This window comes from Cydia amplana, chromosome 14 (assembly GCF_948474715.1).
Source record: "Cydia amplana chromosome 14, ilCydAmpl1.1, whole genome shotgun sequence".
NCBI lineage: Eukaryota > Metazoa > Arthropoda > Insecta > Lepidoptera > Tortricidae > Cydia > Cydia amplana.
This window is the reverse complement of record NC_086082.1, coordinates 4593750-4608336: the sequence shown is the minus strand read 5'-3', so window position 1 is coordinate 4608336 and position 14587 is coordinate 4593750. Positions and strand designations below refer to the sequence as shown.

Genomic DNA, 14587 nt, shown 5'->3' with positions numbered 1-14587 from the left:
GACGTGCAATAAAATATAAAAGAGTGGCTAAATTGGCTCCTGTTAGCACCACTTGCACCATCCCACTAACCCGGGGTTAACCGGTTAAAAGAGTTACCAAGGTACCAGTACTAATATGACACTGGGTTAACGGTTAAACGGGTTAACCGCGGGTTAGTGGGATGGTACAAGTGGCGCTAAGTAGCATAAAAATATAGTTTTAAATATTTTCTATCCCTGAAATACTTTTTTATACACAAAACAATCTTTACTATAGGTAGATTTTATTAAACACCCTTAAATCTACCAACAGCCCAATCGATAACGCAAAACAAAAGAGTAACCCTCTGAAATGCTAAAATCGATGCGAAGAAGTGTCATTAAAGAACCCCCGAAAAATTAAAACCCCTGTGTGTACACACACACACACGCACACACGTAAGAGGTTAATGAACTATTCATCGCGGGATTTTTTATCTTGGAAAATTTGGGGATGTTTTTTGTTTTTGTAATTTAAATTAAATTTTGTAATTTAATATGAGCTTTGTTTTGGTGATGTTATGCTGTCGATTCTGTTTAGGATTTTATGATAAAAAAGAAAATAGGGTAGTACTAGGTAATTTAGAAGGTAGGTATATCGATTTTAGAAGTACCTATATGCCATTAGGGTATGAAAAACTTCGATAAAAATAAAAACAATGCAAGTTAATAAAAATATCAGAACACCGAAATCGAACAAATAGTTATACCTATCACACTGCTAGCTCCAGGGGCCTAGCCAAGATGAAAGTAAATAAATAATGGATTGGGATGACAGATGCAACATTATGTCACTTTCGATTGGAGTTTTCTATCAACGACTGTCACTTGACCGCTAAACTTCGATTTAAGCGCCAATTGCACCAAACTAACTCGGGGTTAACCGGTTAAACCTGGAGTTACCATGGTTACCAGTACAATTTGACACTGAGTTAACGGTTCGGTTTAAAGAAATTTTTATTGTCTAAGAAATTACAGAAATTTCACTTATAAGACAACTTATAAATAGATAACTTACAGTATTTACAAGTTACCTACGCAATAAGCAAGCACTTAATAACAGTGTTTAACAATAAACAGTTGCATTTAGATTTAAACTAATAATTAAAACACAAGAATAAGACTAAGAATCGACCCTAATGGTCTTAACGGTTTAACCGATTAACCCCGGATTAGTGGAATGGTGCAAGTAATATACTATAAAGAGTAAGTAATATACATCTTTACTAGTTGATTATCAAAAGATCTGAATGTAGACCAGACAGGGAATTCAATCAAAATGTGTGCTTGAGTAAGGGTAATTTATTTTTAACTACTTGACCACTCACACTTAAACCGAACCTAAAGATATTCGAGTTTTGACCTGGGAGCTTTTGGACAAATTTTTGGGTGTATCTAAGGTAGGTACCTACTTGAACAATGGAGCAAATATAGCAAAAATTGTTCGATAACAACACGTAACTAACAGCTTCACCCGTTACTACGAAAATAACACAAATCATAACCAAACCCTTTACAGACCTAATTTATTACTTTACGGTACATAAACGACTTTATGAAAAATAAATACTTACATTTCACGCATATTTTACCGGGCAATTAAAGTAAAGGGAGCTATCGACCTCCTTTATGGGTCGTAAAGGACACGCGATGGTTCGAACCGGTGTAATCTGGTTTGGCAGCCATTTAAAAAATGGGCGGTGGCTTAAAATTGCGTTTCGAGGGTAGTCGGAGCTGTGTAAAAGCTATGAAGTTTTAGAAAAAAAAATCTGGTTATATTTTATTCATACAGGTCTGTAAAGATTGTCCAGTTATAGATTTTAATTTTATTAAAATGTATCATAGCCAAATCTCATGTGTAGAAGTTAAATAACACACAAAACCTTTATGCTCTATCCGCCCAGAGACCTATAAAAAGGTCTACCGTTCTATTGTATTTTAAATCTTCATATTGACAAGTGTAAATTCCATTTGTCTCGGCCAGTTTTATTTTGTGGGCGACTAAAAGTACGTACCTATGTATTTTTAATACAAGGTTTTACTTGTTGCCTATTCTAACGATGGAATCCCAAATTCAATAGAATTTCATCCAATTTTTGTCCCAAATTGTAACATTATCGAAAACTAACAAAGGAGAGCAAGAATAGGTAAATCTAATAATAATTTCAAAAGATTGTTACGGAGTTGATCTATGGAGAAAATTATTTCAACGATATTATCTCATCTAAATTTTAAAGTCGCAAACGGGGTAAAATAACTATGTATGTAAAGTGTCATTCTATGGAACTTACTAACTATGTAAACAAAAGTCATTCAGAAACAATTTTAATATGGCGGTTTGTTTTTACATAGTTAGCAAGTTCCATAGAATGACACTTTAGTTACCTACCAATATCAAAAATATATCTATTCTGTATAAGCAACACAATTCTTCAAACGAAAAACACTCTTCACTAATTCAACACGAAAACAACGCAGTTAAGTCTCGCAAAAATTACCCCAATAAACACACACACTCACACACACACACGCACACGCACGTGGCGATGAGTTTTAAAGTTTTTAAGGGTTTGCCGAAGATTGCGCGGCTTGATTACCACCCCGGGGCCGCCGAAAATGCTGGCCTCCCTTTTTTAAGGAGGGAAAATTAAAAGTTCAGCGCGGTGTGGCGATCTTGGTACTTTAAGACGCGTGAGTTTTTCGAAGGGATAGCTAGGAAGAAAGAATTAGGCTCAAATATTGGGGTCTCTATTGTTTCCCAAATAGTTTTAAGCCATAATGTATTGTTTGCCCGAATTTTCGTTAATCATAATTCATTTGGTTCAGAAACGCGTCACTTTTCAGGATTGCCATAAAACAAACCTAACCTAATCTATCTATAGGATAACCTAACAAAAATCCTGAAATGTTAACGGTTTCAGTTTTATGAGTAATGATAATATGACAAACAATACATTATGACTTAAAACTTTATGGGAAACAACGGGACCCCGTTTTACTTACGTGACACAAATACCTTTTTTATTTATTTATCATTTACCACCCAGCTTAAGGCCCGATCCAATTTACACATTGGTTCAGTGCTTAGTGCGAGTTCATACATCTAAAACTTGCGTTAAGTAGCAAATCTATGAACTTTCACTTAACACTGATCAATGTCTAAATCGAGTTTATCACTTCGGGAAAATTCAAAACTAATCAAAACTGAAACAGAACAGACATTTCCACGAAATTAGGAGCTGCACCTCCTAATCTCGCGGAAATGTCAGTTTTGAGTCAAAGTCAAAACATATTTTATTCATGTAGGCCTAGCAACAAGCACTTATGATTAGTAAGTAGGTATTACATATATAGGTATATTATCTTAAGCTAATTAACAGAGCAATTTATTGATGTTCATATTATTCCATAATAATATTGGATTGGATTATTACACAGATCTCTATTTAGCTGATCGACCTGAAGCCTGTAATTTTTTTTCCATGGTGTAATGTTTTTTTTGATGACCTGTCACCGTACGTCACATACATCAAATCGCTCCTGCAGTTTAAAATTAATTTATTATAAAATAATGGCGCAATTAGCGCTAGAAAGTGCAATTCGGGAACTACAAAATACTGTGACCGCAATGACAAATAAATTAACCGCGCTCGAGGTGAAATTCTACCCTTCGAGTTCGAGTTCCAAATTCTACCCTTACCCTGTATACTAATACAGCAGGTAGCGGTGTTCACACACACCAATCGAGATCAGTTCAAACGCAGGGGTACGAACTCTAGATATCCACTGCGTAGTAACAAGCACGGAGACCGGCTAGTAGCAGAACGACATACGTTAGCAAAATCGTAGAAGTCAGTCTATTGCTTCGGACCTTCAGTCTATAATCGATTACCTGATTGCATTAGAAATGCAACTTCCATCGAAGGATTCAAATTCAAACTAAAAAAGTGGCTTCTTGAGAAGATGTTCTATGATTACAGTGAGTTTTTTGACATTCCACTAGCGATTTAAGAAATAACATCTGGCTTGAGCGTAACGTTTGTATATTATATAGATTATTCTCATAGTTTAATAATAATTTGGTGTATATTGATAATATAATTTAATGTTGATAATTTTAATATTTAATTTCATATAGACAAATAGCAGTATGTAAAAAAAAAAGAAAAGACATGTAACAATTGTTATCAATAAAATTTTCATTTTCATTTTCATTTAATGTTATATTTTATATTTTTATAATTCGGAAGCAAGTACCAAGAAACCCAGGGCGCAGTAGCCCCCGAACGACATGTGCGCGGGAAGGACACCGCCCGTTCATTTATGAACGATTGTAATTTACTGCACCGTTCTATACCATCCTGTATAGGTATACGTATCTTTATATGCAAATACATCTGTGTATATTTGTACATGTATGTTGTATTAAGTGCACGCTGGAGTTAATTATTAAAGATATTAAGTATATTTTGAAGTATTTGTGTAAAATTGACCTCATATTATTTACGTATTTGTTTATTTTGATATTATACGAAGGTATTACGAATTTACGATATGGTTTGGGCTGGTTAGGTTACAAATCAGAATATTTCGTTACTAAATTGGACAAATTCAGTAAAGTGTCATTCTATGGAACTTGCTAATTATGTAAACAAACCGCCATATTGAAACTGTCAAAAAATATGAATTTACTAGTGACTTTTGTTTACATAGTTAGCAAGTTCCACAGAATGACACTTTAGGTCAAAATGATCTGTTCAATTATGTTATAAATTGCCATCATATGATATCAATGCAATCTTGGATGTTAAAACGGCTAGAAGATTCATTGGACGTCGTGAACGGCCAGCAAAATCAAATAAAACATGGGAAAAAAATGTACAAAATTACATTCGCGTAAGTGCCGTACGTAGGTATCCTTCGTAATGGCGAGTGGCACACCCTCCGAAATTCAAAACAAAACGTACGGTGTATATCTAGCTCGTAATTATCGTAAAAGGACTTTGCATTAGAAAGTATTGGCACTTTTTAATAGTTAATTTATACATTTTGTTATTTCAATATACAGTTGATAAGCATTACCGTTAATTTTATAGGTACAATCGCCATCAGAAATATCGGAGCGGTCAAAGCGCTCACAAATATCTGAACACGCCTCTATTGTCAAAGCATTAGAGTGCGTGTTCAGATATTGTAAACACCCTGGCCGCTCCGATATATCTGATGGCGACTGTACCTACTTAGTGCTTTCATTTTAAGGAAAAAAATAATGTAGGTATCCTAAACACTAAGATTCACGGGTTTCGGACTCTACCAAAAACTCAAGAGATCCGTAAACTCTGTCCAACTAAATGAAATAAAAAAAGGAAGAACCAAACAAAATTAGAAAATTACATTCGCGTAACTGCCGTACGCATTCTACGTAATGGCACACACCGTCACCCTCCGAAATTAAAAACAAAACGTACATCTATCTATAGCTCCTAATTATCGTGGAGGGACTTTGCATAAGAAAGTATTGGCGCGTTACGACGCGTGGCGCCCCCCGGCCGAGATAAAAAATCTTCCATTTCCTTAATTCGTTTATCGGGGAGAGTTGCAGATGCTTGCCTAGTTAAGCGCTGCGGCCTAGCCAAGGTGACAATCGCTATCGCTTCACCATAGAATCGCTTTGTGTCTCTTTATCGCTCGTCCATATTAGTGTGACACTGTTTTAATCACAGTTGCGTTTCGTTCGCTATGGAGCGTTAGCGATTGGCGTGTTGTCTACGGGGCCTGTACATTAGATCCCTGTGTAAAAACAAGTAAAAACAACAGCTGAGATACCTACGTCTTCTCAGCTTCGAATCCTGCTTTGAGAATATAAATATGTATTAGAAAATAAACATGCTCAGAAAAGAACAGTTGCTAAAAGGAAATCAATAAAAAAACTGCGTTAGCCTTCTAATTACGTACTGTATGAAAAGTTTTACAATTTAGAGTTAAATTAATATAAAATTTCAATTTTGGACTTTACAGGTGCCGCCATGATGGCTTAGACGCTTAGAGGTTACGGCACGAAAACTAGAGACGCCGGTTCTTCTTCGGTGGTCACTTTTTCTTAGTTTGTCAAAATAAAGACCCAGTTACACTAGAGCAGTATTGACCGTTTGTCTCTGTAGCGATGGCAATATACGGGTAGGCTTTGTCTCCGATCGATGGCAAATGAGCGGTGGACGTGAGCGGCGTGTGCACGGCTTAAGGTGACGACGGATTTTGAATTTGGAATTTTCGAGTTCTTTTCATATTTTTTAAATTAACGCCCGTGCGTTTGCTGGGGCAAGGTATTTTGAGCTTTTTTTGTGGCAGTACGGGTAGGTAGATAGAAAAATCTTTGTAATTATAGAATCTATATAATTATAACAAATCAGTTCATAATCAGTATAAACTAAATAAAATAGGTATAGATTCATTCTTACTACCACAGGAAAAAGTATATGCAATAATGAGGTATCTAGTAAAACAACCGTTCGGACCAATGACTGGTTTATTACTGAAGCATGCAGGTACAGCGTCAATACATATCACTCCTCCCACATTATTCTGGGAACCTGACAACAAAACAGACAATATTTTAGGTATAAGTAATACAATAAACTTATTATACTAATAATCATTTATAGTTAACCCTTTTAGTTCTAGGCCTTAAATTACATCGGCGGGGAACCGGATCCGACTGGTTTTCAGTCTGCTCGTTCTGAGCCAGCTGCTGCTGCTGCGCTCGCGGGCGCAGCCGATGCGAGTCCGCGGGGGACGCGGGCGGTACAGGGCTCGCGGGAGCCGACGCGGGCGCGGGGCCCGGGGGCACAGAGCTTAGCGTTTCAGATTCTAGTACCTGTCGATCCGTTTCCTCTCCCTCTACATTATTATCATCACACTCATAAAAGTCGTTGTCGGATGCAATGTCTAATGGCTCGTTTATATCTTGATCAATATCTTCAATTGCGTCCGGCCTCGACAATGACATGGGTAAGTACGGGGATGAAGGTTGCAACGCCTGTGCCGTCGGCGCCGGAGCCGGAGCGGGCGAAAAGGTCAAAGGGCGCGGGGAAGGCGCGGAAGCGGGCGCGGGCGGCGGCGGCGACTGGTTTGCTTGCACAGCGCTATCTGTCTTATCAGCAACTAACCCACATGAATATCGCAACAGCTGATCGACGTGACGTATACATTTACCGATCTCTCTAACGTCTACAGTAAACATCCTATTTCCGACTTTATTTATTATTGTTCCCACTCGCCATACAGGCTTTTGGGCAACAAAACATCGAACTAAAACAACTTGGCCTACGTCAAATTTACGAGCACCTGCTAAACCAACCTGCTCGTTGTTACTATCGGGTTCTTTGCTAGGTAAAATTAAATCGAGTTTACTGCGTAAATCCCTACCGAACATGAGTTTTGCAGGTGTTTCGTTAGTGCTACAATGGACACTGTTGCGATATTCAAATAAAAAACTCAACAATCGCTCATTAATACCCTCGGTTGACATTTTATTATCGCAACTTTGAATACATTTTATCATTTTCTTAGAAATCTTAGCACAAATTTCGGCCTGGCCATTACTGCAGGGGTGGTAAATCGGTGAGTTTAAATATTTTATCCCATTAACTGCACAAAAATTTCTAAATAAGTCACTATTTATTTTTGGGTCATTATCTGACACTATGGTTTTGGGCAAGCCGAATGTTGAAAATAGGTATTTTAATTTTACAATTAGGGATCTTGACGAGACATCTTTACTCATATGTAAACACTCCAGCCATTTGCTGAATGCATCTACCACGACCAAGTACATCCTTTGCCCAACTTGCACGTAGTCAATATGAAGACGTTCCCAGCATGCGCGCGCGCGAGGCCACGGGAGGGGCGAGCGGGGTGGGGCGGTCCGCAGTTTACTGCATACGGTGCAATTCTGCACAATGCGTTCTATATCGGAGTCCAAACCTGGCCACCAAAGCTTACCGCGCGCAATACTCTTAGTTTTTACGATTCCTAAGTGTCCCCTATGCAATTCCTCTAACATGCGTGCCCTATGAGCCGGAGGGACAACTATTCGATGACCGCGTAAAATACAACCCTTTTCGACTTCTAAATCGGTTTTACATCTGAAATATGGTTGAATATTCTTGCATTTAATTTTACGCGGCCACCCGTTTTTAATGTACTTCATAACAATTTTCATTGTCTTGTCTAAGGCCGTCGCCTCCCTAATATCTTCAAACGATATTGGCAAGGTATTCTCGTCTAAAAAGTTTAAGTATGAACTACCCTCGTCAATGTTTAACTCAGACGGATTCACTACTTTCGGCGGTGCCCTAGAGAAATAGTCAGCCACAACATTTTTTTCACTAGTAATGTAACTAATGACGTAGTTGTAGGCTGATAGGTAAATAGCGTACCGTTGCAAACGCGAGGCAGCCATAACAGATATGCCATTTTTCTTGCCAAATATGGCAAGTAGGGGTCGATGGTCAGTTTTGAGTACAAATGGTTCACTTCGCCCGTATAGGTACTGGTGGAAATGTTTCACTCCGTATACGATGGCTGCGGCTTCTTTGTGGACCTGGCTGTAATTTTTCTCGCTGGGCGTAAGTGCCCGGGAGGCGAAAGCCAGGGGTCGCTCGTGACCTTCCGGCCCAAGCGATATCACGGCACCCAGACCGGCGGGTCCAGCGTCAACACTCAAAACGAGTCGCGCTTCCGGGTCAAAATGAGTAAGGACTCGCCCTGAAGCCATTTCCCGTTTAATAGCGGTGAATGCCTCCTCCTGCTCGGGGCCCCATCTCCATACAGCATCGACCTTAAGTAATTCGTGCAAGGGATTAAGTACACTTGAGGCGCGCGGTATAAACTTCCGATAATAATTTATAAACCCTAAAAACCGCTTTACATCTAAAACATTATTCGGACGCGGGGCATTAACTATTGCATCAATCTTTCTCAGGCATGTTCGAAGGCCGTTTTTGTCAATAACGTAACCTAAATATGTGACGCTCGATTTAAAGAACTCGCACTTATCTTTTTGTAATTTTAAACCGGCATCCTTAATTCGAAACAGAACTTCCCGCAACCTTTCCAAATGAGTCGCCTTATCCGGCCCTGTGATACACACATCATCCAGCCAGATGCTCACTCCGTCTATTCCTACCAGCAGGGTCTCCATTGTTCTCTGAAATATAGCCGGCGCATTGGCCAGACCATATACGAGCCTGGTATATTGAAATAACCCCCGCGTGGTGCTGATGGTAGTGAGCTCCCGGGACTCGTCACTCAATACGAATTGGTTATACGCATTGCTCAAATCCAGCTTTGTATAACGTTCGCCGCCCCCCAATTTCGCAAATACTTCTTCTATGCGCGGCATAGGATATTTGTCAATAATCAAATCTCTGTTTAGTGTTACCGAATAATCGCCTGCAATTTTAATTTTCCCGTTCTCCTTCAAAACCGGAACAATTGGAGTCGCGTACTTCGAAAAGTTCACTGGTACCAGTATACCTAAACCAACAAGACGTTCGAGTTCCTCATCAACTTTATGCTTAAGGGCAAAAGGGACTGGTCGGGGTTTAAAAAAACCTGGTACAACATTTTCCTTAAGGCGAAGTGATATTTTAAATTTATTAAATTTCCCCAACCCCTCGCTAAACAAATCGGCATAAGAATTTAATAACTGTCGAACCTCCCCGGCGTAATGGTCAATGGCTATACTATTATTATTATAATATTCCTCAGTAGTAAATTTAATGCCGAATTTAGCCATAAAATCACGGCCAATTAAGGGCGGACCTCCTTTAGGTATCACATATATCTTAAGTACGTCTTTTATTGAATTGTACTCAGCATTTACTAACAATACACCCATTGGCGTCATTTTATGCCCGTTATAAACACATAATTTAATGTTGCACTCGTGTAACTGAATATGAGAAAAATATTGTTTATAACATTTATCGGAAATCACACTTATTCCAGACCCTGAGTCAAGTTCCATATAAAATTTGTCACCGTTGATTAATACAGTTAAAATAATGGGATCGTAATGTTCATACCTTAAATTGTATAGCGCGCACTCCTCACAGTCCTCGCAAGAAGTTTCCGATTCTCCTCCCTGTGCTTGGATATTGTGAAATCTTAGTTTGCATACTTTCTTTAGGTGTCCCTTAACACCACACTTGCCGCACTTATAACCTTTGTAACGACACGTTTCCGCACTGTGGTTTTTCATGCCGCAAATATTACACCTATTGAAGTCATCGCGTTGATGCCATTTGGAACCCGATGCGACATCCGTAGCACGACCGGCGCCAGCTCCGCCACCGCGACTGGCGCGGCCACGGGCGCCGCCGCGCCCAGGGCTCGCCGCGCTCGCCGCACGGAACACCGGCTCCTCCTTTATCGGCACGTTGCCGATACTGCCAGTTTCGCCTACCATCGCCTGGGCTTGCCTAGCACTAGCCGCTTGCTCTGCGACCTCCAACGCCTTGGAGAACGTAAGGGTCGCCGCGTCTTGTTCAAACAGCTTGTCGCGCTCGGGACCGGAACCCAGACCGAGAACGAAACGGTCCGTCAGCACCGTCTCCAGGGCGGTGCCCAGGTCGCAAAAACTTGCCAACCCGCGTAGCCGCGCCGCCCAGTCTCCTAAAGACTCGTCTGGCTTTTTCGTCGCACTGTAGAACTTCGCCTTATTAGCAAATGAACACTTTTTAATTTTAAAATGTTTATCTAAAACAGCAATAAGTTCGTCATACGTTTTCGCTTCTAAATCACTAGGGTACACGAGATTACGTGCCAAGCGATACGAATCGTCCGAAAGATGCGTTATTAACACTGCACATTTTTTATCGGCTGTAATACTAGTAGCATTTACTTTAAAAAACTGAGTTAATTTCCCCTTAAAAATAGACCACTCTCCGGATTTGTAATCGAAATTAGGCAAAGAACCGAGATAAGACTGCGCCATTTTGTTTTAAATACGTGGGTACTCTCGCGTCGTCGCCAGTGAGGTATCTAGTAAAACAACCGTTCGGACCAATGACTGGTTTATTACTGAAGCATGCAGGTACAGCGTCAATACATATCAAATAATAAACTATACAAGTAGGGAGTAAGTATAAATGAATCAGTCAAAACGCAATTAATCGAACGACGCGACTCACATTAAAACTGTAACCAACACGTCGTTCCACACCCACATCAAACAGCCAAAATTACCAAAAACTTGGGCAATCAAACGCACCCCAAAAACCGAACAAATGTCAATAAATTACGTCTTGAACTACCAAAACGACGTATCTGCGTATATAACACATACGTCTTTTTGACTTAGAGTTTTGCCTTTAGAATGTAAAAGATGTAAGTATATTTAAAGTCTATTCTTCACTAGCGTTAGCTCGTGACTTCGTATAGATTTTAATTATCGTTCTTTCATACTTTCATCCCCTACATTTCATATTACAGGGATATTAGTAAGCTACCTATCTACTTAAATAATTTAAATATTCGTTTAACAACAGTTCGGCTGCCGGTGTAGACGGAATCCGTCCGGTGCATTTGAAAGAGCTTGTGTCTGCCTCCGCGGGTGATAGTGGTTGCCGGTTACTGGAAGGGCTGGCATAGTTATGTAACTTTTTGCTAAGTGGACAATTGAACCCCGAAGTTTGCCCCTATATTTATGGAGCTTCGTTGTGCGCGCTATCGAAGAAGGACGGAGGGGTAAGACCAATCGCAATTGGCAGCACATTTCACCGGTTGGTGGCTAAACTTGGGTGTCGAGCGGTGCGAGAGGAGATGGCAGCGTATTTGCGACCTTGCCAGTTAGGATTTGGCACTAGATTGGGTTGCGAGGCTGCCATACACGCGACTCGAGCATTTACGGAGGATTCGAGAAACAAGGAATGTGTTATAGTTAAGCTCGATATCAAAAACGCTTTCAACTCGGTTGAGCGTGATGTTTTGTTGTCGGAGGTCAGGGAGAAGGTGCCTTCTCTCTATCCGTTCCTATTTCAAGTTTATTCCTCCCCATCAAATCTTTTTTACAATGGCTCCCTTGTCCTTTCCCAGGTAGGCGCGCAGCAGGGTGATCCTCTAGGTCCTTTGGTCTTCAGCCTTGCTATACAGAAGGCAATTTCTGAACTTACGTCGCCGTTGAACATTTGGTATCTGGATGATGGTACCCTCGGGGGTAAGCCAGAGGATGTGCAGCAGGATCTGCTTACTCTTCTACCACGTTTTCAGGTGCTAGGTCTAGAGGTTAACCCTGAAAAATGCGAGTTTTTCCCCTGCAGTGCCGAGTCCCGTGATTCTTTCTCTACTTTTAGTAATCTGCTTCCCGGACTCAAGGAGGTGTCAGCTCAGTCTTTCGCTCTCTTGGGTTCTCCAATTAATTCGGAGGCGATTCCTGAGGCTTTTGAAGAGAGAAGGCAGCTTCTCTTGATGGCTGCGGAAAAATTGAGGGATCTTCCGGCGCATGTGGCTCTGGTTCTTTTGCGGGTATGTTTTGCCGTCCCTAAAATAATTTACTTTCTGCGCACCGTTCCAGCTTGGTTGCACCCTGTTCGTATAGACTCCTTCGACTGTGTGTTGAAGGAGTCAGTGGAGCGTTTGCTGAATGTCTTCCTCAATCCAGATCAGTGGGCTCTGGCGTATTTGCCCATACGGAACGGTGGTTTGGGCATACGGCGTGCACGGGACGTCAGTCTGCCGGCCTTCTTGGCATCGTCAGAGGGAGTTGTGGGCCTGGTCACTGAAATTTTATCTGTGGATGGTGGCAGGCCAACAATTCCTTTTGCGTCTGATGCTGTGGCGGCCTGGAGGGCTCTCAACCCGAATGCGCCGATGCCAGATAAACCAGACCGTCAAAGGATGTGGGATGACATAGGTGTGGAGCGGATTTTTGATGGCCTGCTAGAACGCGCTGTTGGTGCAGACAAGGCTAGGCTGATTGCGGTGTCTAGGCCTGAGGCTGGGGCATGGTTACGTGCACTTCCCTCTCCACACGTGGGTACCCTTCTCGACAACAACTCCATGCGGGTGGCTGTCGCTCTTCGCCTGGGCTGCGATGTTTGCGAACCTCACATATGCATCTGCGGCACTATGGTTGAGAGTAATGGTCATCATGCGTTGAGTTGTTGTCGTTGTGTGGGGAGGTTTCCGCGCCACCATGCCCTGAATGATATTGTGCGGAGGGCACTTTTATCAGCAAATGTGCCTTACATGTTGGAACCTCCAGGCCTTAGTCGGTCCGACGGCAAAAGACCTGACGGGTTGACGCTTATTCCGTGGGAGAAGGGTAAGTGTCTAATTTGGGATGCCACGTGTGTTAGCACTTTTGCCGCCTCGCACATTGGCCGAACGTCCCGGACGGCAGGAGCGGCGGCTGAATTTGCGGCACTTCGGAAGCGCGATAAGTACTCGGCGCTGCTGACAAAGTATATTTTTGTCCCGTTGGCAGTGGAGACGTCCGGGTGTTGGTGTGCTGAGGCCAAAATTTTCTTGGGTGAATTAGGGCAGCGTTTAAGGGAGAGAGGTCATGACCCTCGTTCCGGGGTCTTTCCTGATGCAGAGGCTGTCCATCGCGGTTCAGCGTGGCAATGCGGCGAGCGTGATGGGCACCTTTGCGTCTGGAAGGGCGCGGGACGAGTTTTTTGACTGAGTTATGGCTTTGTTGAGTTTAGTTTTAATTTAGTTTATAGTTTTTTAATGTATTTTTGATGTATATTTGTTAATTTTCTTATTATATAATAAATTTTATTTAAATATGTTGTATAGGTACTATCAATGTAAACATTACAAATTATGTATAATAAACTCTTAGCCTAGCCGGTAGTTACCCTACCCTACGAAACAGGAGGTACGAATTAAGAAAATTGACCCATATTCATAATATATAAAAAATATTGTTTACCCGTCTTTGCATAATTAAACAACGAGAAGAGCATAAAAATATGTAAGTAATAAATCATTCATTCATTCATTCAATATTAGCAGGATTCGCTCGTTGTTTTGGTAGAGATCTGCTTTTCCACAAGTAAAAGACGCATACATTTTCAAAGGACAGATACGTCGTTTTGGTTGTGAAAGGTCCACACGCACGATAACTTGGTAATTAAGAAAGGCATTAATCACAGATCGGGAACAAGCCTCGGTAACGAATCGGCAATGTGACAAACTGCGAACAGTCATGCGGCGAGTGGGTATAGGCCTTTAGATTTATAAGAAATAGTCGTTTGCGCGAATGAATTTCTAAAGCATTACAACCTTTTCAAAATATGTTTTAATCTGTATATGTATGCGTTTTTTAGGAGAATAGGCTTAACTAAAATTATGATTTAGAATGAAATAGAATTGTGTGACAAGTGTTTTAAGAGTCGAATTGAAGTTAACTTGGAATTCTAAATCCAGGTTTTTAGTTTTTAGGGTTCCGTACCCAAAGGGTAAAAACGGGACCCTATTACTAAGACTCCGCTGTTCGTCCGTCCGCCCGTCCGTCCGTCCGTCCGTCCGTCCGTCCGTCTGTCACCAGGCTGTATCT

The 14587-nt window shown here is 41.1% G+C and overlaps 1 protein-coding gene and 1 long non-coding RNA gene across 3 annotated transcripts in view; both read right to left on the bottom strand.

Annotated features, from left to right (window-relative positions):
• Positions 1-14587, bottom strand: part of LOC134653954 (uncharacterized) — a 298657-nt gene that overhangs the window by 153882 nt on the left and 130188 nt on the right. The gene's annotated exons all lie outside the window — the stretch shown is intronic.
• Positions 6671-11122, bottom strand: LOC134654274 (uncharacterized). Its single transcript, XM_063509740.1, has 3 exons — positions 10032-11122; positions 8554-8840; positions 6671-7179 (listed from the first exon to the last, which is right to left on the bottom strand). Exons 1-3 carry the CDS (start codon positions 11015-11017, stop codon positions 6671-6673), a joined length of 1782 nt encoding a protein of 593 aa, XP_063365810.1. The 5' UTR covers positions 11018-11122.

Excerpts from the sequence above, each read along its gene's own strand:
- LOC134654274 (XM_063509740.1), bottom strand. The coding sequence starts at position 11,017 with ATGGCGCAGTCTTATCTCGGTTCTTTGCCTAATTTCGATTACAAATCC. Across the intron at positions 8,841-10,031 it reads TATATGGAACTTGACTCAGG|ATGGGGCCCCGAGCAGGAGG; the intron begins GTCTGGAATAAG and ends TGCTGTATGGAG. Across the intron at positions 7,180-8,553 it reads CCAGTACCTATACGGGCGAA|TTGCTGATAAGACAGATAGC; the intron begins GTGAACCATTTG and ends CATGTGGGTTAG.